The sequence below is a fragment of the Lissotriton vulgaris genome, chromosome 6, assembly GCF_964263255.1.
Source record: "Lissotriton vulgaris chromosome 6, aLisVul1.2, whole genome shotgun sequence".
NCBI lineage: Eukaryota > Metazoa > Chordata > Amphibia > Caudata > Salamandridae > Lissotriton > Lissotriton vulgaris.
In genome coordinates, this window is record NC_141694.1 from 616,460,600 (window position 1) to 616,488,560 (window position 27,961).

The 27,961-nt window shown below is 42.1% G+C and overlaps 1 protein-coding gene across 1 annotated transcript in view; it reads right to left on the bottom strand.

Annotated features, from left to right (window-relative positions):
• The window catches only part of LOC147707783 (uncharacterized), a 43,936-nt gene extending 16,505 nt beyond the window's left edge, over positions 1 to 27,431 (bottom strand). Inside the window, exons 1-3 of the mRNA XM_086925668.1 lie at positions 26,994 to 27,431; positions 25,841 to 26,050; positions 22,461 to 22,646 (exon numbers count right to left, since the gene is read on the bottom strand). Of these exons, the coding sequence (XP_086781794.1) occupies positions 22,461 to 22,646; positions 25,841 to 26,050; positions 26,994 to 27,431 (834 nt within the window). The remainder of the gene's footprint in view (positions 1 to 22,460; positions 22,647 to 25,840; positions 26,051 to 26,993) is intronic.
• Positions 27,432 to 27,961: the final 530 nt, after the last annotated feature.

Below are 27,961 nucleotides of genomic sequence, written 5' to 3' on the forward strand. Positions count from 1 at the left end.
CAGGAGGGACCCGTTTCAATACCCTTTGCTTATATCCTTACAAAACAGAAGCAGTATGGTGTAACAAGCATTTGCAATGCAATAGGGCTTGCATTAGTAAAGTTAGAGGTATTAGTATTGTAAATGACACATTTTTTATTTATGTTTTTGTTTTGAAAATAGTGAAATTAATAACTTTGTCATTTACAATGCCAATAGTGTTAACTTTTGCAAACGTGACACCTATAGCATTTGTAATGCAATACGTGTTGTATTTACATGACTTAGATGTATTAATATTAAAAATAACAATGGGTTGTATTTTTTTCAATATTTAATACTTAAATAATAGTTATTGTAATTTATAATGGCAATAGCTTAAACTTTTGCAAATAACTTTTTGGAAGATTATGTTTAGTGTATTTTATTGTGATGAAAATACAAGAACAGAAGTGAAATATTAACATTTTTTTGTGACATTTGTAATAAAGTTTGAAACATTGAGAGAACATATTTGAATCAGTTGTTGTTGAATGGTTGCACAGATTGATGCTGTGGTGGCTCTGAATGATGTTGTGGCGGCGACGAGTGATGCTGTGGCATTCAGTGATGCTCTGGTAGCGCATAGTGATGTTGTGGTGCCCCTGAGTGATGCTGTGGTGATGCGATGGATAGTGAGGGCAATAGATAGAGGGAGGGCAAAAGATAGATAGAGGGATGGCGAGAGATAGAGGCAGGGTGAGAGATAGAGATAGGGCAAGAGGGCAAGGGATGGAGTGTGTGCGAGGGATGGAGTGTGGAGTTGAGCGGTGATGTGGAGTTGAGCGGTGGTGTGGAGTTGAGCGGTGGTGTGGAGTTGAGCGGTGGTGTAGAGTTGAGCGGTGGTGTAGAGTTGAGCGGTGGTGTGGAGTTGAGCGGTGATGTGGAGTTGAGCGGTGGTGTGGAGTTGAGCGGTGGTGTGGAGTTGAGTGGTGGTGTGGAGTTGCGCGGTGGTGTGGAGTTGAGCGGGGGTGTGGAGTTGAGCGGGGGTGTGGAGTTGAGCGGGGATGAGGAGTTGAGCGGGGATGTGGAGTTGAGCGGGGATGTGGAGTTGGGCGGGGTGTGGAGTTGAGCGGTGGTGTGGAGTTGAGCGGTGGTGTGCAGTTGAGCGGTGATGTGGAGCTGAGGGGTGATGTGGAGTTGAGCGGTGATGTGGAGTTGAGCGGTGATGTGGAGTTGAGCATATTCCTGGGTTCTTGACAACTTTTAAGTAGGTTCTCTGGTAAATGCCTACAACCGGAATTTGTAACAATTGAATTGTTTAAGTTATACAGCAGTGTTTATTACTTTATTTATAAAAATCACTAGAGCAAAAGGTTGTGCAGCTTTATTTTCCTTTTTCCAATATGAGAATTTTCTAACAAAGTACCAGTCTTCTATCAGCATTGTGTGGCGGGGACATTTCTACACTGCAGCCAGACCTGCTGGGGGAGGGCTATTAAATGAAGTGGGCGGAGAGGAGCCGAAGCAAACTAAGTGAAAGTAGCGCGCACGCGGCCGTGGGCAGTGAATAATTAGGGGAGGAGAAATGCCTGAGGCCGAGCGCACGCTGGGGGAAGCTTCAGATGCCTGTGGGAGGGAGGCAGATGGCTTTAATGTGGAGGCGCTTTCCACTTCACTGCTCCACAGGCACTGTATGAAATGCGGCCCATGGTTTAGCCCTTGGTTTACCCACAAAACTTTTGTCCTATTATCCCTTGCGGGATTAATAGGACGAGCCCTAAAAAGGGGTGGGAGACAGAAAGGGCGCCAAAGGGAGTGGGGGGGATGGGTCACAAACTCAAATAAAAAGGGGCGGTCAAGGAAGACACGGCGTAGGGGAAGGGACAAGGAAAAGGGGGGCATCAGCAGGAAGGAATGTTTAGGAGGAGAACAAGGAGGACGGCCGATATACGGGCTGGCGATTGGGGGGGCGGAGGCTGCTCCACCAGGCACAGCAGGGAGCGAGAGATAAGGGGGTGGGGGGGGGAGGCAAGGATCAACACAACAGCGTTGGATGTCCAAATGGGGGCGTGGTGAAGGGGCCAGGCAAGCGAGAAGAGGAGGATGCCCAATGGGGCAAGAATAGGACGTTGAGCGAGATAGATCGAGGCTGCCACGGTGCGCACAAGGGGATGTGCGTCGGGTTAGGCCCCTAATAAAGTGCCGTGGCCAGGGGAGGGGTTGAAGCAGCGCGAGAGGGCAGGGCTGCGAGGAGGGAGTCCTGGGAGGGGGGAGCCCGGGCGGGGCAGCATCTCTACCAAGTTAGCCGAGGGGACAGGTGGGGGTGGTGAAGGGGGTTGCTGAGGCCAGATTAGGGAGAGTGATGCGTAAGGAGACGGGGGTGATAGTTTGTTTGTTGGTTTTGGTAGAGCGGACTTTGCAGTGGGTTGGCGGGGCGCATCGCGATGGGAGCATTAAGGATGCGTGAGGAGAAAATTACAGGTGAAGGAAGGCAACGTTGAGTCGCGTGAATGAATAGTGACAATGGTGAGCAGCAAAAATACATGAAGTAGCAATCGGTACATTATAGGAGGAAAAGTGATATGTGTGCAGGTTTCAGAAGCGTACAAAGTGCAGGTAGAGGTACAATACTGCAATAAATGGCAGACACTTCAGAACAAAAGGGGTACAAAACTTTGGGACATTAGCAGGAGTCCTGCTCACTGTGGTACAAGGAACAGAGGAAGAACAGGACGCGCAGGGGATAAATGCAGATAGAAGGTAGAAGAGTCGGGGGCCTAGCAAAGAATGAGTAGGGCTATTACGGAAGGAAAAGAAGTTTTGAGGAGGGGAATAATGAGAGGAGTAGTGATTGGGTTTTTCATACTTTTCATTACACCATAACTTTCAATATGGATATGCATGATGTCTGCGCTCTGCCAGAAAGAAGAGTTATTTTTGCAGGAATTTCTAACACTTTAAATGAAGGCATATGTATAGTCCACAGTGTTTCAGTCAGAAAAGGAATATTTTGGCTTTGTCCCTCATTACGAGTTGCTAAATAGTTTTCCGAACAACCCGCAAATCCCAGTTTCCACAGAGGTCGAAATGATATGTTATGCAAATATTATTTCACTTGCATGATAACTGCATGAAGTGCTGTCTGGTGGGGGGGGAGAGAGAAGGAGGCGCTATACAGGAAACAAAGCCGTAGTTAAACATGGGGCCCCTCGGGGGCGGGTGATACGATGGACGCACTGGGAGGTTGGTGCAGTCTTGTGGGTGGGGGAGGGTGCTGTCTGGTCGGGGGGAGGGAGAAGGAGGAGCTATACAGGAAACAAAGCCGTAGTTAAACATGGGGCCCCTCGGGGCGGGTGATACGATGGACGCACTGGGAGGTTGGTGCAGTCTTGTGGGTGGGGGAGGGAGGAGAAGGGTGGCTGAGATGCGTGCAGCGCGAGATTATAGAGTTCTAAATGCCTTTTATGTAGCGCGGAATTTGCTTGGAGGAAGGGTTAAGTTTGCGAGGCAGGACGACGATGGTGGGCACAAATGCAAGAGGTAGCAAACGGTACATGGTAGGAGGAATACGGGACATGGGTGCAGGTTACAAAAGTGTACAAAGTACAAGAAGAGGTTTGATACTGCAATAAAGTGCAGACGCTAAAACACAAGAACAAACGTTACGTAGGCAATGGTGGTACTTGTTGTGCAAGGATCTAAAGCAGATAAAATGAGTGGTAGCAAACAGTGTAATGCAAGAGGAAAGTGACGTGGGCAAGTTATAATGGAGTGCCCAAGACAGGTACAAGGATAATACTGCAATGAATGGTAAACATTCCAACAACAAGAAAGAACGCACTGGGAAGGCACTTCCATAATCAGGGGAAGGCACCTCCATGGGCAGGGGGTTGTTGGGAGGGGGGAGGGAGGGGGTGCCTACAGGAGAGACCTTGGTAGCATGCAGGGGCCTTTCATCATCTGGAGGTATTTTGGGCACTGTGAGAACAGAGAGGGGGTCGGGCTAAGTCTGTTCCAAGAGGGGACAAAAAAAAAACGAGACGCATGGGGAGCAGCAGCCTTTGATGTGCCGGCCGGCCATGCAGTGAATAATTAGGGGAGGAAAAATGCCGGCCTGAGGCCGAGCGCAAAGCAACAGATGGCTTTGATGTGGAGGCAGGCAGCTCGGGCGGATAGAAGCGCGTTCACGAGACCTCATCGAGGTCTCGTGCACTTCTGTAAATCCCCATTTTCAAGAGCTTAGTTTAGCTCTTAGTTTAGCCCCAATAGGGCTCCTCCTATTCATTCCTTGCGGAATGGAATAGGACGAGCCCTAAAAAGGCCACATTTGTGAATACAGAGCCGCTGTACACATTTTTTTCTCAATTCACCCATCAAGCAGGTATTTCAGTACCTCCAGGAATAATGCACTTTCCCACACAGGGTAAAAACAATGTTGTTCAAAGAGAGACGAGAAAACAAAAGTAGTGCTTCATTGGCAAATATTGTAAAGTGTCGCTAATGTGTTTAGGTGTGAATAAATCAATTGGGCCGCCTTGCAGCCACTCTGTCTTGCTTTAGTTAGTTATTTTTCACATTTTTAATGTTTTATATCTCTCCACCCCGAGGCTGCAATTAGAAATTGAAAAATGTCAGAAAAGGACAACATTTCCAGCAAAAGTGTTTTTTTCTATTTTGGGTCCATTTCATAGGGGAGCAAATAAACAAAAGGAAAAAATTGGAGGTTATACCTGTTTCTGGGAGTCTCGGTTTCACTAAATGAGGAGGAGTGAGACAGAATGAGAGGGAAGGTGGGGAACAAAGAGAGACAGGGGCAACCAGGGGCTTGAGAACTGGACACTCTCCTTGTCTTCTTTGGGCACAAAGGAAAAGACAGAGTCCTTTTTCTTTGCTGCCCGTTCCGCCTGTCCCCAAAAGAGGTCAGTAAAATACCAGAATTGCTTTCTGCTGAGGGACTTTCTTTTTTTATTATTCTGGCAACTGCCTCTATTTAACTTTCTTGTAGAAAACGACCAGCAGAGATCAGTAAAATACTACAATCACTTTAGCATTTTCTAGATTCCAGTCCATAGAAATGGTCTTCCACTAGCACCCGTAGACAATAATATCTGTTCCAAATCTTGTATTTTCAGTGATATGACCACCAAAGGTCCTGCTTTTATATTAAAAACAGAGCTTTGGAATATACCATTTCCCTCTGTAAGGCAATATTTTTCTCCATGTGTTCCCATACCTGGCGTGTCACACAGTTTTGTGCTTACTTTCCCTCCATGTTAAAGAACAGTAGATGTTTCAGCACCCAGGCTAATGTGCTGCATATCTAAGTACATATAAGGTCCCAAAGGCGAGACCGATTGCATTGCAAATGCTTGTGGTCCTTGACTATCTCTCTCTACGGAATCATGGGCAGTGGTATGCAACAAGAAACAAGGTTGTACAACTAGTGTGTATTCCTCCACACAGCGTTGAGTGCTAATCTTTTGTTTAACATGTACATCTCTGACAGTAAAATGCACAAATCCACTCTCCACCACACAAATCCAATCCAACCCACATCATTCCACTACACACCACATACGTAAACTCCATAACACATGGGCAAAATACATTGTCATTTACAACTGCAATAGCTCTAACTCAAGTAAATATGAGACCTATTGCATTTCCAAATGCTTGCTTTTTTCCAGGTAGGCAGCGCAGGGAGCCTACTCATGTGTTGCCATGTTTTTTGATTTTTACTTTAATGTACGCAGGTCAGGGAGCTCACTCCCACACTGCCATGTCTTTTTTTTTATTTTATTGTAGGCAGCGCAGGGAGCACAAGCCCATGCTGCCATGTCTTTTTTTAAATGTCTTAATGGGGAGCATAGGGAGGTAAATCATGCGCTGCCATGTTCTTTTATTTTCTTGCATGCAGCATGGGAAGCCCACTCCTGTGCTGTTATGTCCTGCCAAGGGCTGGTGGGGAGACCCATGTCCCTTACCAGCTCTCCGAGCAACCTTCTTGGTGCTGGGTGAGCTGGCTTCTCTGGTTTGCTTCCCTGCGGGTTGGAGCTTTTCTGCTGCTCCTGCTGGGGGAGCAAACCTCAATTCCCTGTCAGGTAGAGCATGGGTAGGGGTAAACAATTCCGATCCAGCATGGGGAGGCTTTCTGCTCTCGCTGGCTGCAATCTCCGGGCAGGGGAGCTAACTGTGTCCTAGGGATTAAGGTCCCTGGGACACTACTTCACAAGGGCCCCAGGGTATAGATCCCGCGGGCTGAAAGTGGCTTTGACGCCATGCCCTTGCTCACACCGGGGGTCACTTTTTTAAATCAGAGAAATGGTTGATTGCCATTTCCCTTTTTGTTCAAACTCAATCCAGAGTGAGTACTGCGTGATCACTTTAAAAACAGGTATTTTTTACTTGGTGGGGGGTCCTCTGGGACTCTCGCCACCACACAGGGCTTAGGGGGGTAGGATATCTCTACCCTGCCCCTTATACCATTGTTTAAGATCAAACTCAGGATAGGGGAGAAAGTCCCTGAGTCCTTTAATGTCTGATTGAACCATTTTGCACCAACTTAAGCTGCCCTGATCAAGCAGCCAGTGTGGCACCCAGCAGAAAGTGGCATAGTGGCAAACAACCTCTCTCTGAGCACTGAAATCTCCAACGCTATGTTCAAGGACTGTCACCAGCAGGTTTCTGCAGCCGCCACAGCCTAAATTATTAGTACTGTCACCCAGTGGCCTCCAGCCTGCAGCTACCATTATTACCCCTTGAGCCTTCTCCTGTTTTATCTTCAAATAACCTTAAATGCAGTGGAAATAATGAGAAGGGAAACAATAATTCCTTTGACTACTTCAGAAGAAGAGTATTCACCCACAGGCTCCTTGTCTGGAGCAGAACCTCGGAAGAAGAGATTAAGTCTTAGATGCAAAAAGGTCAATGAATAGGATGCTAAATTTATCAGTATAAAGGTTGCCTTCAACAGAGTCATATTCTGAGATGAAGCTACACCCTGCTTAACAGATCTGCTTCCAAATTGTCTGATCCCTTGATATGCACTGTTGCAATTGAGAGAAGATGTTCCTCTGCCCACAGACCTAAGGAATATGGTATCTCATTCAGGGATTGAGAGGGTGTGCTGCCTTGATGATTGTGACCAAATTGCTCTTGGTCACCAATATATTCTTAAGGACCAAACGAGGTTTGAAGTGGAGCAGAGCTCTGAACTCTGCTGTTAACTCCCGCCAATTTGACGATTTTACTGACTCTAATCTAATCCATCTCATCTGATATGACTGGCATATGTTGGTAGTGCCAACCGTGTAGCAGTCTGAAAGGGAATCACCAGGACACCAGCCACCAGTGCAGCTTCTACCTTATATCCTTAAATAGTTTTTAAATTGGAGATATAAAAACAAATATAATCATCCACGTTAAATCATAATTACATTGAGCAAAGACAAATAAACCTCAACTATGTGGTCCTTTATGCCTGTCATCGGCATATGCGCTAAAGCCAACATTTTTTATAAAGTGAGTGAGTGAACAAAAAAAGGCCTATCAATCTGCACATGCCTATAATCCATTAATAAAATTATTAATATTTATCTTCTCATTAATAAATATCAGGATATTCTCTTACAGTACTAAAGTGACATAGTGGCTTTCTATTCAACAATCAATTCATTTCATAATTTAAAATACCTTTGGCTTGCTCCTGCCCTTTATGAACGTAATCCTTGTAGTTGTTGTCCTCTTAACATATTCTTGTACACATCTATACACTAAGGAATTCATTGCTCCATTTTTTTTAATATAAATGAAAGTGCTACCAATATTGAAAAATAAATCAATTTATGACCACTGCAATATATTCCCAAATTTGCTTAATAACCCAATATGGGTATAATCCAATTTTGAGGAATTTGACTTCAAATTAAACCTTCTAGATATCCAAATATGGCATGCCAAAATGTGTTTAATCTAGTTCATCAGATAATAGGGAACCAAGTAGTTCCTTATATAGATTCACATTTAAAGTACTTTGTTGAGCTTTCTGGGTAGATTTCGCTTAAATAAGCAGGAGTTCAATAAATCTGCCATTTAGAATATAATTTTATTTTTCAGAAATTTGCACCTTTAAGCACAGAAGAAAATCAGGTCATAAATTCTGCTGCATATTTCTGCTGATAAAAGAATATCTTCCTGTTTCTTCAATTTATTAGATATTTATGAAAATAGATTTTGCTGCTCAGCATTCCTCGAGTATTGTTTCCAATTGCTTGCTTTTTTATTACCATATCTTCAATTAATTTGGCAACTAATTCCTTCTGATCATATTGCAAAGCAGGAGAGATCATCTAAGGGGTAAAATATTTAACATTATAAGACCATTTCCAAAAAGGATTATGAACTTGTGGTAATTATGTTAAAGGATAATAATATTAAGTGCATTCACATATTAACAAAATCACCAAACTAAAATGTTGAGTTTTAAGGTAAACAATTCGAGTTATTCAATGCTTTCTGGAAAGAAAAGCTCAGTTTTATATGAATGTTGAAATTCTACACATTATTGCTACAGTTCATTCGGAAGACCCGGTGTCAAAATAACAGATTGGGGATAGATACAACAATCAGAGCAGTGACAGCTGTTGAAGTGCTGGGCTTGCAACAACCAGTCCTCCAGGTACAGGAATATTAATACACATTGCAGATCAAGAAGATCAAACAGTGGTGCTACCATCTTTGTGAAGACTGTGGGTGATGATCTCAACCCAAATGGAAGGACTCGGAATTGCCAATGCTGGTTTTTCACACAAAATATAAGATATCTCTGATGGGTTGTCTCCATCAGCACATGCAAAAATGCAACCAGTCCAGGGTTGCTAGATAATGTGCAGTGTATGCTCCATACACCCCAGAAAGCAAAGCCAAATGTGATCCCGCCTATACCTTCATATGGACAGCTTCTACTTTTTTTCAATGGGTCTTTGAGGATGGTATTTTCAGCCATTTGAAGATCTGCCAACAAGGCTTGCCACCACCGAATCTACATGAACTGTAAAAGAGAAGTCTTTAGTGGCTAGTAAAGGGTATGATTCCCCCATAAATCTTGGAAAGTTAATCCGGTCAGGGTTTTTACATTCACTCAGTACAACATTCATCATGCGTCAATGAATAGGCAATCCAACACTCTGTTTTTTTATTTTATTGCCATAACACAATGTCTCTGGAGAAACCAGCCACCTACTCCAGACATAATCCCATGTTCTCTCTAACGTAGCTCAACACCTCTGGTACTAACGCCTTTGAGATATATTGCCCCTTTTGCTCAGGCACAGAAGCACAAGCATCCTCGGATCAATCTGGCTCAGATAAGTCAGAGTAGCTTGACTCCTGTTCAGAAGCTTTTGGTCCCTTTCTTCTTCATTAAGGAAGATAATGCCTCTGCGTTAACCTTTAATCTTTTTTATCTTCCTTTTCGCCACCCCTGCTTCTCTTGGTAGGAGAAGAAGACTGAGAGGAACCATTCAAGAACAAAAGAGGTGGAGAACAATCTCTCCATTTCCAGCAAGCTTCCCCATTATCACAACATGAAATACCCTTCAATCCCTTCAATTCAACTATAATCACTCAGTATCTTACCTTTGAATGTAATCTAAAACAACTTCACCCGCGCAGTCTCCCTCACACCAAAATTAAAGTAAGTATGCGCATGCACAAACTGACCCAGTTTTGCGCATGCTCAAATAAACCCAGTTTTGCACATGTGCTTACAGTCAATCCCCACTCCTTCTCCCAAAGACAATGCATATGAGGTGGTCAACGTTGAAATGAAAATACGCGTAAGCACAACCCATCTGGTTTCATGCCTGCATGGACATAGATCAGACTCGCTCTTATTTCCTGATTGATTACAATCATGAATTGGTCCATTTCAAAAACACGGCATTTCGAAAAGTCTGACCCCTTACGGAACTGCTGAACCTTCCATATATCCAGGCAAGGCACGTCTTCCCCGAGTTGAGACACACTAGCAGTAAAATGGCAACATATTTACTTGTGTTAGACTTGGGTATCCCTTCCACCATTCCCCACCATTAGTTGCTCTAAGGTAGGCGCTCACCATTTCCTCAAGCCCAGCAGGGGGTGAAATATTAGAGCTCAGCTAAAACTTCTGCATCCCCGTTCCTTATCCCTTTGCAATATGAAACAAACAAGAAGCCCTCTGGAAAGCAAAATTATATAGCATACAGCTGAGGATGGGTGGGGTTAACATTTCCTGTTTTTGTCTCTTACCCTGCCAATGGTGACGGTCCTCAACATGTTATGATTGGGACAAGGACGAGGGACATAGAGGTAATGCTCAATTCACAGACTATATTTTCAGAATGTAAACATTTTCAGTTCTAATTATTCACAGCAAAACCATTCTTATTAATCATTCTTGTGATTCTTCTACCAAGCACTGGCAATGCCAACACGTCTGGCTTGTTTTAGGGGTATGTTCATTGTTGTGTTATAAGTCTGGATGCAACTGAAAAAAACTAACAAAGAGGCACCCAAGTTTTGGTTATTGCTTTGATTTACTCATGAGGAAGCATCACTCAAAGTGTCACACATTTGGCCGTAGAATGTCACTCATACGCACACTGAAGCCACATGATGGGACGAAAAAGTCCCCTGTATGGTTACGGACATGCACAACTGCCAGGAGTGTCCAAGCTGCATGGATATTTGGACCGCTGGTTATGATTTTTGCGTTCATGGGCAAACATGGATTATAAGTATGTGCCATGACCAAGGTCTCTCCCACCGTAATGCGGTCTTGGTTGGACCAATTGGGGTACACCAAGCACTACTGTACTGATGGTAGTGGGCCAGTGACTACCGGGAGCTAAGTGGCACAAGCAAGTTGGTGGCAGCATAACCGCTTTGTGTTCAATAGTACTCAGAAGTGTGAAAGGCCTTTTAACCAGTGCCACTGGAATGGTTCCTACTGCTTACTCATGAACAGTTCTGTGGTTGTGTACTGAACACACCCTTGACCTGCATGGATTGTGTGTAGTGTTGGGCACCGTGTGTGCATGCTGGGAAGCATGTGTATGCTTGTGTATAGTATATGACGTGGAGGCCTGTGGCATCTATTTTGGAAACTCATGCCTGGGGAGGCCAGAAGTGAGGACTGCATCTACCACCGGAGATTTGCACTGCCAAAATCCCCGAGGGCTGTGGTGGGAGCGCACACTGAAGGAAGGGGATAAGAGCTTCCTCTGTGTACATTGCAGGTGACTTTGATTCCAAAATCAAATGGGGAATAGCCTTCCTCTCTTGACAGAGACAGAGGGACTCAGGGATACCTCCCAGGACAACACTTGTGAGCCAACCCTAAGAGATTGTGGTTATTTAGTGTATTGCCTCTATGCTTTGTGTGCTCACATTAAAATATTCATTTTTTCAATAAAGCAAGTATTTGGCAGGACAATCATCTTATTTCAGCTACTATGTGTATGTTGAGTCTTGAGCCTGTGTGTACCTCATACTAATCTCCTTGTTCTTTCATAGGGCCATGGGGTAAACAGGTGTTACTCGGTGCAACCATGGAGGGGGAGGCCTTTCACTCTTAATGTCCCAGGGCCTGGCCTACTAAGGGCTCTGAGCAACTGGGCTAACTCACTCTCAGTAGTAGTGCGGCTACAGCAGTCTCAGGCTTATCGGGGAGGAGGTAGGTGCAGGGGGAATACAAGCTCACAACTCAAAATACATTCAACACCACAACATATGATTTTCCAGTCCAATACTTGCTTTTATGGAAAAAGGAGTATTTGTCTACTAACACAAAGTACAATACAGCACATTGCAAACAATATACACCGCGTCATGAGGCAGGCATGCTAGTGTTATCCGGGTCTGCTTTCGAGTCTCACCTCCCAGTCTAAGAATTATAGTTGTTCCCCATTTATGTGTGATGTTTTCCAAGCTAGGCCTCAATAGTGAGTACAAGTCTTAGAAGTTCTGCGATGGCTTTACAAAATTCAAAGTGTCCCTGTGCCATAGCACGTCAGTCTGAGTAATTTCCCCCACTGTCAGTCAGCCAGCTAATCAGTCCCACCTGTTCTTGCTGGAGTGGCAGATTGGAGTCCCCTGGCATGCGTAGCAGTGAACAAAACTCAGAATGCTCTGGTATAAATGGCAGATGTGCACTGCACTTCTCTGGTCATGCAGTAAGTCTCACTCGGAGTCCAGTGGAAGGTCTTGATGACCTGATTCAGGAAGTTGAATTGTAGCTCTTTTCTTCATAGGGCGCAACTCACTTCTTCTTTAAGTTTACATGCCGGTTCCGGGTGACAGTCCTTCCACTTCATCATGGCCCGCTCCTGGGATACAAGGGTCATATCAAGGGTCATTGGGGGAGAGGATGTATCCTTACGGCTAGAGCAGTCAACCTCGAAGCTGGGGAAACGGGTTCGAGTTTGGGCAGGGACTCTCAACTTCCTGTGATTCTGGACAAATCACTTAATGTGTCCATCTGTAACACACCTGGTGCTTATGTAAAGTGCTCTGATACCTTATATCTTCGGGTCGAGTTTGCGCTATATAAAACTCTAAAAAAAAAAAATATGTATATATCAGCATACATAGGGCGACGGCCGTTTAAGGCTACATCACTACCCAGGGCAATGCCCCTTCTCTCCATATAGCGCTGGAACATGGGGACCTCCCTCATTATATCACTCTTTACCGCGTCCTTACATGGCATACATGGTGTCACAAATGGCACAAACAAGGTGACAGCCCTCTTAGGGTTGCTGCACAGGGCGGCAGGCTTTATCGTGACACAGTGTGCCACCAAGGGATATGGCCCTCGTTCTTCACTGCAGGCCTCCAAGTGGCAAGGGGGAGGACGCAAACTCTGCCCACAAGCAGACAGCCCAATCGGTGTGACTGCGCCTACAGGCAGACAGACCAATCAATGCGTTGCTCCCAATGGACATCTCATTCTTTCACTCCCGAGATTCACTCATCAGTATCCCCACTAGACCTTGCACCCTCAAGGCAATCCACTTCTCCTCAAAGGGACTTGGATCAGTGTTAGAAATGGGGGTCTCATATTGGCAATGGTTTACACCTTTGTCTAAGTAGGGACCCTTGCTTCTAGTCAGAGTAAAAGAATTACGCCCTTAGACAACCCCTGCTTATCCCCCTGGTAGCTTGGCATGAGGAGGCAGGCTTATCTCAGAGGCATTGTGTAAAGCATATGTACACACATACATTAATACAGTGACAACACAACAAATTGACACCGCACCAGTTTATAACAAGCATTTGCAATGCAATAGGTCTCGCATTAGGAAAGTTTGAGCTATTGGTCTTGGAAATGACCAGTATTTTATTTATGTTTTTTTTTAAATTTTTGAAATTAGTTGCTTTGTCATTTACAATGCCAATACGTTTACATTTTTAAAATGTGAAACCTATAGCATTTGTAATGCAAAACGTTTTGTATGTACGTGACATAGATGCATTGATTTTTCAAATAACAATGTTTTTTTTTGTGAACTAATTAATACTAAAAATAAAGTGATTGTAATATATAATGGAAATAGCTTAATCTTTTGTAGTAACGTCTGTGAAGATTATGTTCTGTGTATTTAACTGTGTGAAGAGAAATATTAACTTTTTTTTGACTTTTGTAATAAAGTTTGAAACATTGAGAGAACAATTTGAAACAGTTGTTGTTGAATTGTTGGCCAGATTGATGCTGTGGTGGTGCCGGGTGATGTTGGGGATGGCAACGAGTGATGCTGTGTCGTTTAGTGAAGCTGTGGTAGCGCATAGTGATGTTGTTGTGCCCCTGAGTGATGCTGTGGTTGTGCTGAGTGATGGTGTGGTGATGCGATAGATAGATAGAGGGAGTGCGATATATAGATAGAGGGAGGGCGATAGATAGATAGAGGGTGGGCGATAGATAGATAGAGGGAGGGGGAAAAATAGATAGAGTGAGGGCTATAGATAGAGTGATGGCGATAGATAGATAGAGGGAGGGCGAAAGATAGATAAATAGTTAGATAGATAGATAGATAGATAGATAGATAGATAGATAGATAGATAGATAGATAGATAGATAGATAGATAGATAGATAGATAGATAGATAGATAGATAGATAGATAGATAGATATCTAGTGAGGGTGATAGGTAGATAGAGTGACGGTAATAGGTATATATAGTGAGGGCAATAGATAGATAGATAGATAGATAGATAGATAGATAGATAGATAGATAGATAGATAGATAGATAGATAGATAGATAGATAGATAGATAGATAGATAGATAGATAGATATCTAGTGAGGGTGATAGGTAGATAGAGTGACGGTAATAGGTATATATAGTGAGGGCAATAGATAGATAGATAGATAGATAGATAGATAGATAGATAGATAGATAGATAGATAGATAGATAGATAGATAGATAGATAGATAGATAGATAGATAGATAGATAGATAGATAGAATGCTATTTGGTTTGCTTTTATGTGACTTACATGTATTGATATAACAAACTACAATTGTTTTGAGTTGTAGGGTGGATTTGGAGGGTGTATTTAGAGGATGGATTTGGAGGGTGGATTTTGTGTGTGGTTTTTGAGGGTGGATTAGGAAAGTGCATTTGGAGTGTCTTTTTTACGGTGGATTTGGAGGGTGGATTTGGATGGCTGATGAGTCGGGTGGATTAGGAGGGTGGATTTGGAGTGCGGAGTTACAGGGTGGATTTGGAGTGTGGATATGGAGCGTGGATTTGTAGGGTGGATTTTGAGGTTGTATTTGGAGTGTGGATTTGGATATTGTATTTTGAGTGTGGATTTTGAGTGTGGATTTGGAGTGTCGATTTGGAGGGTTGATTTGGCAGGTGTATTTGGAGGGTTGTTTTGGAGGGTTAATTATTAGGGTTGATTAGGAGGGTACATTTGGAGAGTGGATTTTGCGTGTTGATTTGGAGGCTGGATTTTGAGGGTGGATTTTGACGTTGGATTTTGAGCGTGGATTTGGATGGGCGATTTGGACGGTGGATTTTGATTTTGTGTTTGGCGGGTGTTGTTGTATTTGGTGGATGTTTTTTTGGGGGGGGATGGTGGAGTTGTAAGGTGTGTGCATGTGCCTTTGTATGATGTATTATGGTGTTGTTGTGTGTGTGTGATGTGTTATGAGTTTGATGGTGTGTGAGGGTGAGCATGTGTGATTGTGAGTGTAGGTGCGTCTGTTTGATAGTATGTGTGAGTGTGAGATAGTGTGTGAGACGTAAAGTATGTGTGATGGTAACATTCTTTGTGAGTGTGAGGTGCTTGTGATCTTTGGTGCTTGTGTGATGTTGATGCAGTGTGTGTAGCTGAGCATTCTTGAGTGTGTTGTTGTTTGTGGGGTTGTAATAGTCTGAGTGGGTGACGTTTTATGATGTTGAGGATGTGAGGGGGTGTGAGTGTGAGGGTGTTGTAAGTGTGTGTGTGGGTGTGTGGGTGTGAGCTTGTGTGTCTGTGTGTGTATGTTATTGACTGTATGTTTTGTAATGTTTTTCTCAGTATAAATTATAATATTTTCTTTGTGTGTTTTGATTAAGGACAGTGTTGTAGTATGTGATTTTTTTTCAGTGTTTTAACTAGTGTTTTTTGTTTTAAAATGGCGTCCATGATCCGGTCCCCTAATGCTACCTACGTATTTTAGGTTAGCAGTCTAGTCATTTTTAGTTATTTTCCTTTTGTTTTGATTGACGTTTCTTTCCTCCAATCGCATTGCTCCGTTGTGTTACGTAGTGTTGCAATTGCTGTTCCTCATTAGGGAAATTCCCAGATCTTCGTGGCCGGCGTTTGTGGAAGGCGTGTCGTGTTTCCCGTGTTGTTGGTGACTTGTTTGACAGGTAAGCTGTAGTTATTTCAATGTATTTTAGTTTTTGCTTATCTATTCTTTCTCCTGTATTATATTTTGTACGTTTTGTTTTTTAATGTATTTTATCGTTTGCTTTTACCTATTGTACTTGGAATGTGTATGTACATAATGTATACCTGTAGAATGTTTATAATATAATATTTGATATGTATTTGTGTTTTCTTTTTATTAATATAGTCCAATGTTTTTATGATCTTAGATGTACGCTTGCCACATGTTGTTATACATTTTATTTTGACAATGTTTGTTTGATGTTCCTTTTTTATAAGAATAACTGTGTATTTATGTTGCTAAAATATTTCTTCTCCTGTTTCTGCTTGTTCTTTCACACGTATACTTTGCGATTTCATCTCTCCCTTATTTATTATTAGTCATTGTAATTGTTTTGAGAATGTAATGTTTTAATTTATTGTGTAAGCATACATGTTTTGATGAGCTTGAGCGTAAACTCCATATTTGTGTCTTGTGACTTTTTTCTTTTTGGAGGCATGGTAGTTGTCACTTGTTTTGCGTTGTGTTTGAGGTAAATACACATTTCCATTTTTTGTTTAATTTTAGTTATGCTGTGAAGTGCTTTTGCCTATTTGATTACGTACTTGTTTTGTTTTTTTGTTTTTTTGTTTGTTGTAATCCCCTCTAGTGTTTGAGGCGTATTTATTTTTTTAAATATTAGATGTACTATCTCGCCTAACTATATTTGTTTTATTGTTCACCTGCTCTATGTTGTGATTCCGTGTTTCTTACATGGCTAGGCTTTCATTCAATTTCCCCAACTAATGTCTGTGTATTTGTATTGTTATGTATTTGGTTTGATGGTGAAGGTGTGTGCGTGTGCCTTTGTATGATGTATAGGGTGTTATGGTGACGGTGTGTGTGTATGAGGTGGTTTGAGGCTGAGGGTGTGTGTAGGTGAGTGTGTGGGAGTGTTTATTTGTATTTTATTTATGTTTTATTTATATAGCGTGTACTTTACCCGTATGCGTCAGAGCGCTTCACAATAGGAATGGAATTTTAAATCGAACAAATTGCAAAAGCTGTGAGATGCTGTGTGTGATGTAAAGTGTGTTTGATGGTAACATTGTGAGTGTGAGGTGTTTGTGATTGTGTGATGTTGATGGACTGTGTGAAGCTGAGCATTACTTGAGTGTGTTGTTGTTTGTGTTTTTGTAAGATGCTGAGTTTGTGAGGTTGTTTGATGTTGAGGATGTGTGGAGGTGTGAGTGTGTTGTAAGTTTGTGTGGGTGTAACTTTGTATGTGTGTCTGTGTGTGTGTGTATTTGTGAGTGTATGTTTTTTTAATGTTTTTTTTTAAATAGATATAATTTTTGGTTGTGTGTTTTGAATACGCGAAGTGGCATAGTATGTAAATGAGCCCTTTTTCCCTTTCTTTTTTTTTATATCCAAAATGGTGGACGTTGTCGAGTCCCCTAACGCTACCTCCGTGTTTTAGGTTTGCGCTCTAGTTTTTTTTTTGCATATTATGTATTTTCTTTTGATTGACGTGTTTCCCCGCCAATGCGATAGCTACGTTGTCTGATGTAGCATCGTAATTGATGCGCGTCAATCCTGAACTTTATAGTGAAAATTCTTCATTCCCACACATATGACCATACACATTTGTAGTTATATTCAAATACTTTTGTAATATGAAATAAAGCAGTCTTAATAATTATTTGCCTTAGTTAAAAAGTGTGAAGCATGGCAACAGTAAAGTTTCATTCTCAGTCTATAAGTTTCTCTGTTTTCTGTGATAGAGTTCATTTCCGTGTTGGATAGTGATGTTACGAGTTCCTGATGTAAGTTCCTGATGTATAGTGATGTTGGTAGTGATGGAGAGTGTTGTTTATAGTCAATGTTGTTCATTCATACCATATGACCAAACATAATTTTTTCTTTTAACCAAACTTTTATTATTATTAAAAACACTGTAATAATTATTATTTGCCTTTCTACAAAAGCAAAACATGTCAACAGTAACGTTTCATCGGTTATGCTATTTCTTCTTCTGTTTTCTCTTTTAAATTTTTTCCCTTCACCAAAAATGACATCACATCTTTGTGGCAAATAACCTCTTCATCAGGCATTAACCAATCTATGAGTAGATGATTTTGTATGTCCATAGACTGAACAGTGTCAGTGTTTGCAACTTGTGTCTTTATTGTATTGTAGTCTCCTTTGGGTTTTTCCACTCCATATATTTCCGTCATTTATTTCCTTAGGTGCTGTTGTTACCTGTTGTTCCAAAATCGACATAATCCAAACATTAGTATTTTCTTTTGTAGTATTATAAAGGTTTTTCATCTACAGCCTGATGGTGTGCGTGAGAGTGTGTGTGTGAGAGTGTGTGTGTGAGAGTGTGTGCGTGAGAGTGTGTGTGTGCGAGAGTGTGTGTGTGTGTGAGAGAGTGTGTGAGAGTGTGTGTGTGTGAGAGTGTGTGTGAGAGAGTGTGGGTGAGAGAGTGTGTGTTTTTTTGTGAGGTGTTGTGTGTGTTTGTGTGAGGTGTTGTGTGTGTTTGTGTGAGGGCGTGTGTGTGTGAGGGTGTGTGCGTGTGTGTGAGGGTGTGTGAGAGTGTGAGTGTGTGAGAGTGTGTGTGAGAGAGTGTGGGTGAGAGAGTGTGTTTTTTTTGTGAGGTGTTGTGTGTGTTTGTGTGAGGTGTTGTGTGTGTTTGTGTGAGGTGTTGTGTGTGTTTGTGTGAGGGTGTGTGTGTGTGTGTGAGGGTGTGTGTGTGTGTGAGGGTGTTTATGAGGGAGATCGAGTGCAAGAGAGAGAGGTGGGGAGAGAGAGAGAGAGAGAGAGAGAGAGAGAGAGAGAGAGGTGGTGAGTGAGATACAGAGATAGTTTTTGACTGAGAGAGTTGTAGAGAGAGAGCGAGGTGGTGAGGGATAGAGATAGAGACAGTCCGGCTTCCGTGCATCACATAGCACAGAGACCGCACTGTTGGAGGTGACGGACACCATAAGATTGACTCTGGACAGAGGAACCCCAGTGATCCTAGTCCTCCTTGATCTGTCAGCGGCATTTGATACCATCTCGCATAAGCAGCTGCTGGACAGATTAGGGGGGATTGGGGTGAAGGGTAGGGCACTTAAGTGGATAGAAAGCTTCATAACGGGCCGCACACAGAGCATTCAGTTAGACACTTTTGTATCGCAAACCATAGAGTTGGACAGGGGGGTGCCGCAAGGGCCCGTCCTGAGTCCTACCCTGTTCAATGCATACATGACCCCCCTGGCCGATATCATCAGAGGCTACGGCTTTGCGACCATCTCTTACACGGATGATACGCAACTAATCATCCCTATTGAGGAGGACATTTTGGCAACTCCATTAAAATTTAGGAGCTGCATGTCTAGCATCGCCAGTTGGATGAGGAAACATTTTTTACAACTTAATTCCTCAAAAACAGAGATTCTACTGATTGGGAAGGCCAAAACCATCTGGTCTCCGGAATGGTGGCCCTCTGAGCTGGGCGAAGCCCCCCCCCTAGGAGCTGGGCCAAGAATCTGGGCGTAAGAATAAACAATAAATTGTCTATGGAGGAGCAGGTCAAGAATGTGGCTGGGACCTGTTTTGGCACCATGAGGATGCTTAGGAAGATTTTCCCCTGGGTTCCCTTATCAGCAAGAAAAATCCTTACCCAGTCACTCCTTGTCAGTCGGCTGGACTATGGTAATTCACTGCCGGGGGTGGGCGAGGGAGGATCTCCTATTAAGGCTCCAGGTGGTGCAGAACTTTGCAGCTTGTCTTGCCCTTAACAAACCAGCACGGACGCCTTCTGCTCCTTTGTTGAATCAGCTACACAGGCTCCCAGTTAAGAAGCGAGCCATTTTCAAGATGCTTTGTGTGGCTTTTAGCTCACTTCAAGGTAGGGGCCCGGCGTATTTCAAAAACAAAATCTGTTGGTATCAGCCTGTGCGACATTTAAGATCTGGTAATGCTAACTTTCTGTGCTCTCACAGAATACACAAGGCAAAGATGGGCGGCAAAGCGTTTTCCCATTTGGCAGCCAGCCACTGGAACAAACTACCTCAGAACATCAGAGCCTGTAACGATATCATCTTGTTCAAGAAACTTCTAAAGACATGGCTCTTTTAGTAGCATTCGCCTAGTCTGACCTCTTCCTCGAAGCGCCAAGAGATCCTTTCGGGGATGATTCGTTGTGCTATATAAATCCACAAGTAAAGTAAAGTAAAGTAAAGAGAGAGAGAGAGAGAGAGAGGTGGTGAGGGAGAGAGAGATGTAGAGAGAGAGAGAGAGAGATGGTGAGTGAGAGAGAGGTGTTGAGGGAGGGAGTGAGATAGAGAGGTGGTGTGCGAGAGAGAGAGATAGAGGGAGAGAAGTTGTGATGGAGAGAGAGCGAGAGAGATAACTTGTGTGGGAGAAAGAGAGAGTGAGAGAGAGAGATATGTGGTGATGGTGAGAGAGAGAGAGCTTGAGAGACCTGGGATGAGTGAGAGAGATATATAGATAGAGATGTGTGGTGTGTGAGAGATGTATATAGAGAGAGAGGTGGTGAGGGATAGAGAGAGGTGTTAAGGGACATAGATGTTGAGAGAGTGTGAGAGTGCGAGTTGGTGAGGGAGAGAGACGTAGAGAGTTAGAGAGTGGTGTTTATTGATAGAGATTGAGCGTGACTGTTGGTGTGGCCGACCGATAGAGAGAGTTTTAGTGAGATAAATATATTCATATATTTAGATCTAGAGAGAGATATTGAAAAATCTAGAGGTATCTATATGATATTGCAAATTATGGATTTTTTGAGGGTGAGAGACAGAGTGATGTATGGAGTGTGAGGGAGAGAGTGAGATATAGAGAGAGAGTTGGTGTGGGAGAGAGAGAAATAGAGAGAGAGAGAAATGTTGTTATGAAGAGAGAGAGAGAGAGTGATAGAGCGAGTTGGTGATGGTGATAGGGATAGTTTGAGAGAGCGGGTATGATTGAAAGAGATGTAGAGAGAGAGAGATGTTGTGAGTGAGAGAGATGTAGAGAGAGAGAGAGAGGTAGTGAGGGAGAGAGATGTAGAGAGAGAGAGTGAGACAGAGAGGTGTTGAGGGATATAGATGTGAAGAGAGTGAGAGAGAGAGGTGGTGATGGAGAGAGATGTAAAGAGTCTGCAAGAGTTGGTGAGAGAGAGAGATGTTGTGAGATAGAGGGAGTTGGTGAGGGAGAGAGATGTAGTAATTGAGAGAGAGGTGTTTAGTTAAAGTTTTTTTCGTGTTAGAGAGTTGTTTCGAGTTATCGTTTTTTTTTTTCAAAAGAGAGGTGTTGAGGTTTTTTTTGACAGAGAGAGGTGTTGAGTTATAGATGTTTTTGAGAAGGAGAGCATTGTCGAGCTCAAGAATATTTGTGCAGCTAGCGGGGTGTTGAGTTAGAGAGATGTAGTGAGAGAGAGAGAGGTGTTGAGGGATATAGAGGTGGTGAATGATATAGATGTAGAGAGAGATAGAGGTGGTGAATGATATAGATTGTGAGACAAAGGTTGTGTTGTATTTAACTAGAGTGCGATAGAGTGATTGAGTGATATATGTTGAGTTATGTTTGTAATGACAAAAATAGAGTATTACAGAGTCTGAGAGATAGAGTGATGTATGTAGTGTGATCCAGAGTGAGGTATGTAGGGTGAGTATGCATGAGGTATGGAGTTAGAGCCAGAGTGAGGTATGTAGTGCGCACATGAGTGTGTTTCTGATTTCGAGTGAGTGACTTTGCGACAGAGAGATATTGAGGTGGTGATTGAGAGAGACTGAGACAATGAGTTGTTGTTTGAGATAGAGAGTGATAGAGTGAGGTAGGTAGGGGGATAGAGAGAGAGAGAGTGAGAGAGTGAGTAATGTGGTGATTAAGAGACTTTGAAAGTGAGGTGGTGATGGACATACTGAAAGTGTGCTGTTGATGGAGAGGAAGAGTGATGTATGGAGGGAGACTGTGAGTGATGTATGGAATGAGAGAGTGTGTGAGTTTTGGAGTGAGAGAGAGTGATGTATGGATGGTGTGAGATACTGATGGATTGAGTGACAGATAGAGTGAGGCGTTGAGGGAGAGAGAGTGTTATGTCGGGTGATAGTGTTTGAGGTGTTGTAGGGATTGAGAGAGTGATGTATTGATTTATATACACTGTGAATAATTTCTATATTGATTGTGATAGAGTCTGTGTGAGAGTTAGTGTGATACTGAGGGTTTCAGGGTGACTGAGATAAGGATATATGTATATATCTTAAGTTTGTTAGTGTGAGTTATGTTGCTAGTGTTTGAGTTCGTTTCCGTGTTGGATAGTGATGATATGAGTTCATGATGTATAGTGATGTTGGTGGTGATAGAGAGTGTTGTTTATAGGCTATGTTGTTCATTCAAACCATATGACCATACGCAATTTTATTTTTAACCCAACATTTTATTATTATTAAAAACACTGCAATCATTATTATTTGCCTTTGTACAAAAGTGAAATATGTCATCAGTAACGTTTCATCGTTTACGCTATTTCTTCTTCTGTCTTCTCTTTTACCATTTTTATTATTTTTCCATTGCAAAAAACGACTTCACATCTTAGTAGCAAATAATGGATACGTGCTTCTCAATGTCGTCAACCTCTTCATCCAGAATAAACCAATCTATGAGTAGATGATTTTGTATGTCCATAGACTGAAAAGTGTCAGTGTTTGCAACTTGTGTCGTTATTGTACTGTAGTCTCCTTTGGTGTTTTCCACTCCATATATTTCCACATCAATTATTTCCTGTGGTGCTGGTGTTACCTGTTGTTCCAAAATCGACATAATCAAAACATTAGCATTTTCTTTTGTAATATTATAAGCAATTTCATCTACAGCCTGATGGTGTGTGTGAGAGTGTGTGTGAGAGTGTGTGCGTGTGTGTGTGAGCGTGTGTGTGAGAGTGTGTGTGTGAGAGTGTGTGTGTGAGAGTGTGTGGGTGAGTGTGTGTGTGAGAGTGTGTGTGTGAGAGTGTGTGTGTTTTTGTGTGTGGTTTTGTGTGTGTGTGAGGTGTTGTGTGTGTTTGTGTGAGGTGTTGTGTGTGTGTGTGTGTGAGGGTGTGTGTGTGTGTGAGGGTGTGTGTGTGCGTGAGGGTGTTTATGAGGGAAATTGAGTGTGAGAGAGAGAGGTGGGGAGAGAGAGAGAGAGAGGTGGTGAGTGAGATAGAGAGAGAGTTGTTGACTGGGAGAGATGTAGGGAGAGAGCAAGGTGGTGAGGGATAGAGATGTATAGAGAGAGTGAGGGAGAGGTGGTGAGGGAGAGAGATGTAGAGAGAGAGAGATGTAGAGAGAGAGAGAGAGATGGTAAGTGAGAGACAGGTGTTGAGGGAGAGAGTGAGATAGAGATGTGGTGTGGGAGAGAGAGAGATAGAGAGAGAGAAGTTGTGATGGAGAGAGAGCGAGAGAGAGAACTTTTGAGGGGGGAGAGAGAGAGAGAGAGAGAGAGTGACAGGTGGTGATGGTGAGAGAGAGAGCTTGAGAAATCGTGGATGAGTGAGAGAGATGTATAGATAGAGATAAGTGGTGTGTGAGAGATGTATAGAGAGAGAGAGGTGGTGAGAGAGAGAGATGTAGATAGAGAGATAGAGAGAGGTGTTAAGGGACATAGATGTGGAGAGAGTGTGAGAGAGCGAGTTGGTGAGGGAGAGCGATGTAGAGAGTGAGAGAGTGGTGTTTATTGATAGAGATTGAGCTTGAGTGTTGGTGTGGCCGACCTTTAGAGTGAGATTTAGTGAGATAAATGCTGTTTTTATGGAGTGCATCTCTGAAGCTTGGGGATTTGTTTAGAAGACGTTTACACGTGGCTGCTTTGGCCGTGGGAGCTTGCACCACCATCATCACTGGAAGGAGTTCTGTGTGGCTGTAAACCTGATTACAGCCTGTTCCAGCACGAGAGTTTTACAATTAAAAGCAGCGCTTCGAACTTGGAGCCCACTGGAGGGCTGTAAATAATGAAGGAAGATGAAATTGGGCAATTTTAAAATTTGTAATAAACACGGACCTCGCCTGTGGGAAAAATCAGGACTACTACTCCCGGCATGCTGCTCACCGGAGAGCACATGCCTCATGGGTAATAAATGTGGCAGTCCATTGCTGTGTGTTGCGACGTGGCCCGCCCCATGATTAAGGTGCAGGAGCACCGAAACGCGTAGGGGACATTATTGGACTGGGCTCGGAATGCTGTTTTTATAAATAAAGGCTTTGTTGAGATTTCTCTCGTGGAGTGCATCTCTGAAGCTTGGGGATTTGTTTGGAAGACGTTTAAACGCGGCTGCTCCGGCCGTGGGACCTTGCACCGCCATCATCACCGGAAGGAGTTCTGTGTGGCTGTAAACCTGATTACAGCCTGTTCCAGCATGAGAGTTTTACAATTAAAAGCAGCGCTTCGAACCTGGAGCCCACTGGAGGGCTGTAAAGAATGAAGGAAGATGAAATTGGGCAATTTTAAAATTCGTAATAAACACGGACCTCACCTGTGGGAAAAATCAGGACTACTACTCCTGGCATGCTGCTCACCGGAGAGCACATGCCTCATGGGTAATAGATGTGGCAGTCCATTGCTGTGTGTTGCAACGTGGCCTGCCCCATGATTAAGGTGCAGGAGCACCGAAACGCGTAGGGGACATTATTGGACTGGGCTTGGAATGCTGTTTTCATAAATGAAGGCTTTGTTGAACTTTCTCTCGTGGAGTGCATCTCTGAAGCTTGGGGATTTGTTTGGAAGATTATATATATATATATATATATATATATATATATATATATATATATATATATATATATATATATATATATATATTTAGATCAAGAGGGAGATTTTGAAAAATCTAGAGGTATCTAGATGATATTGAAAATTATGGATTTTTTGAGGGCGAGAGACAGCGTGATGTATGGAGTGTGAGGGAGAGAGTGAGTTATAGAGAGAGAGTTGGTGTGGGAGAGAGAGAAATAGAGAAAGAGAGAAATGTTGTTAGGAAGATAGAGAGAGAGAGAGAGAGAGTTGGTGATGGTGATAGAGATAGCTTGAAAGAGCTGGTATGATTGAGTGAGATGTAGAGAGAGAGAGATGTTGTGAGTGAGAGAGATGTAGAGAGAGAGCGAGGTAGTGAGGGAGAGAGATGTAGAGAGAGAGAGTGAGAGAGAGAGAGAGAGAGAGAGGTGTTAAGGGATATAGATGTGAAGAGAGTGAGAGAGAGAGAGAGGTGGTGATGGAGAGAGATGTAGAGAGTCAGCGAGAGTTGCTGAGAGAGAGAGATGTTGAGAGATAGAGGTAGTTGGTGAGGGAGAGAGATGCCGTGAGTGAGAGAGTGGTGTTGAGTGAGAGAGATTGAGCGTGAGCGGTGGTGAGGTAGAGCGTTAGAGAGAGATATAGTGAGACAAATATATATATAGATAGATATAGAGAGAGATATTGAAAAATCTATAGATATGTAGATGATAGATCAAAAAATGTATTTTTAGCGGGTGAGAGATAGAGTGATGTATGTAGTGTGAGCATGATCGAGGTATGGATGGTGAGCACGATTGAGGTATTGGAGTGTGAGCAAGATTGAGGTATGGATATTGATCGATACTGTTTTATTGATGTAGATTAACATTGATGTATGTAGTGAGAGCAAGAGTGAGTTGTGGATTTTTATTGAGTGATGTTGCGATTTTTTTTGAGTGTGGTGTTTGAGAGAGAGAGTGATTTGGCGATTGAGAGAGAGAGAGGTGCTGATTGAGAGAGAGAGAGAGAGAGGTGGTGAGTGTGAGAGACAGAGGTGGTGTTTGCAAGAGAGGTATGGTGTGTTCAATCGAGTGATGTATGGATGTGTGGTATAGTGATGTATGAAGTGTCTGATAGAGTGAGGTGTTGAGGCAGATATAGAGAGAGAGTGAGGTATGGTGGGAGAGAGTGTGTAAGGTTTTGAAGTAGATGGGCTTCAGCTTAATGTATGTATGTACTTAAATACTTACTTGTATTTTGCTTTGCCTTTTAGTATTTAGTATTTTCTGTGCATTAAATTCATGTACTGTTACATGAGTTAACGTAACATAATCTCCAATCTTTATCTGAAATAGAGTTGCTTCTCTCCATAATGTTACTTTAATGTCATCCGTGGCATCTTTTAAAGCTTTTGATTTGAGTGCAGTTTGTTGTCCGTTGATGAACACATTTTTAATTTCCTCTTCTTAAAATAGAAAGAAATTTGTTATTTTTTTACAATTAATACAGAGTGAGAGAGAGATATATTGTGTTGTGTAAAAAGAGAGAGCGGATGCTGAGCAAGTGAATTAAATTATTGTTACATGTCGAATTAAGGCGTGTATATAGCTAAAGAGAGAGGATAGTTTCTGTTGTTCTATCACAGTGTTTCTGTTTTTAGAGAGCTAGAGCTGAGATTGTTGTGTGTTTACTATTTGTTAGACTGTATAGAATGATGTTTTAGATTTTGAATGAGGTGTTGATTGATAGAGGTGAGTATAGAGTGTCACAGCTAAGGAGATATCTAGATTTTCATTTTACTTTGACTTTTAGAGTGTCTAGTGAGATAGCGTTATGTAATTTATGAGATAGATGTTTAGAGGTGGTGTTTTTTTTAGACTGAGATTGAGTAAAGAGTTGATAGAGAGTGTGTTAGTTTTGTTTATTTTGAGTTATAGTATAAAGAGTTATATAGAGAGAGTGCTCCTGCTATGTGTAGATTCCGCCAGAGAGTGATGTGTGAATATATCTTACTATGTAGATTGCTGTGTGTTGAGTTTTCATAATATTAGAAATAGATAGAGAGGTATATGTGTGTGTCTAGAAAGAGATACAGAGCTGTGTTCTTAGACCTAGACATTTGTTTACAGTGAGATCAAATGGAAGAGTACTGTGTATAGAAGGAGTGTTATATCTTGCGAGTTTAATTTGTTATTGAGAAGGTTCGATTTAAATTGAGATTTGCCTATAGATAGTTAATAACAAATAGGCCTTTATAGTTTGTGAGTGTTCTAGATAGAGATCGAGTGTTTAGTGATATGTGTTGCAAGCTGTAGAGCTTTGTTTACAGAGAGCAAATTATAGAGAAACATGAGTTGCTATGGTGTGTTAGAGAGAGATAGACAGATTATTTTAAGTTGTTACTTCAGCAATGGTTCCGCAAACAGTCATAAGAGTTTTTAAAGTTGCATGCTTGATTTCCTTAATTGGTGAAGCTGATGGTGCAGGCGGTTGTAAAATGTTTTCTGCTTCTTTGATTATTAACTCTTTTAGTGGCATTGCTGGAAATCTTGTGACTTTTCTTTGCTTTGTAATGAGAATTGTTTTGTTTGTGAATAGAAAATTCAGAATGAGTAGTCCATAGTTGTTTTTTGTTTGTTGGTATAAATCTTCTTGATAGCAAGAAGCTTTCATTGTCCCAGTTTTATCTGCTAGAGCCAAATAAAATAGTACCTTATTTTCTTGTTTTGCATTTTTGTGTTTTGTTTTCCCAGAACATTTGATGACATTGACTCTTATGGGTTTCTGATAAGGTTTGTTTTCATTGGCGCTAATGTTACTGATTTCTTCTATAGACATCATCTGAAATGAAAAATATGTTAAAAACAATGCTAAATAGATACCCATAATGCTTTATGATCACTGTAATAGCATTCTAATGTACCATAGGTTTGCATTATGTCATTAGTATATATATGATCTAAGATGGATTGGTAGTTAGTTGTGTAATTGTCTATGAGTTGTTTACATTGTAACTTAGTTTCAAAGTACCCAATTAGTTCGTTAGTGTGTGAATTTTTCTGTGCTAATCTACATTAAAATCGCCCTAATGATACATTTGTGTGTTGGGTAAAAATTACTTATATTTGTGATGAAATCTAAAAGTAAAGTAATTACTTTATGTGGGGGTTTGTATACTATAATAAGCAGGTAATCTGTGCTATTAATATGTATTGTAAAATGTAGAATGTCTATCCCTTCGTGTGTAAATAGGTAATATGAAAAGATCCTTTTTGCAGTACAGTATCATCCCATGGTTTGTGTTATATGTATGGAATTTATCAAAGATAATGTGATTATATTGTTCTACAGTAAAATCTTGCCCTGTTGCC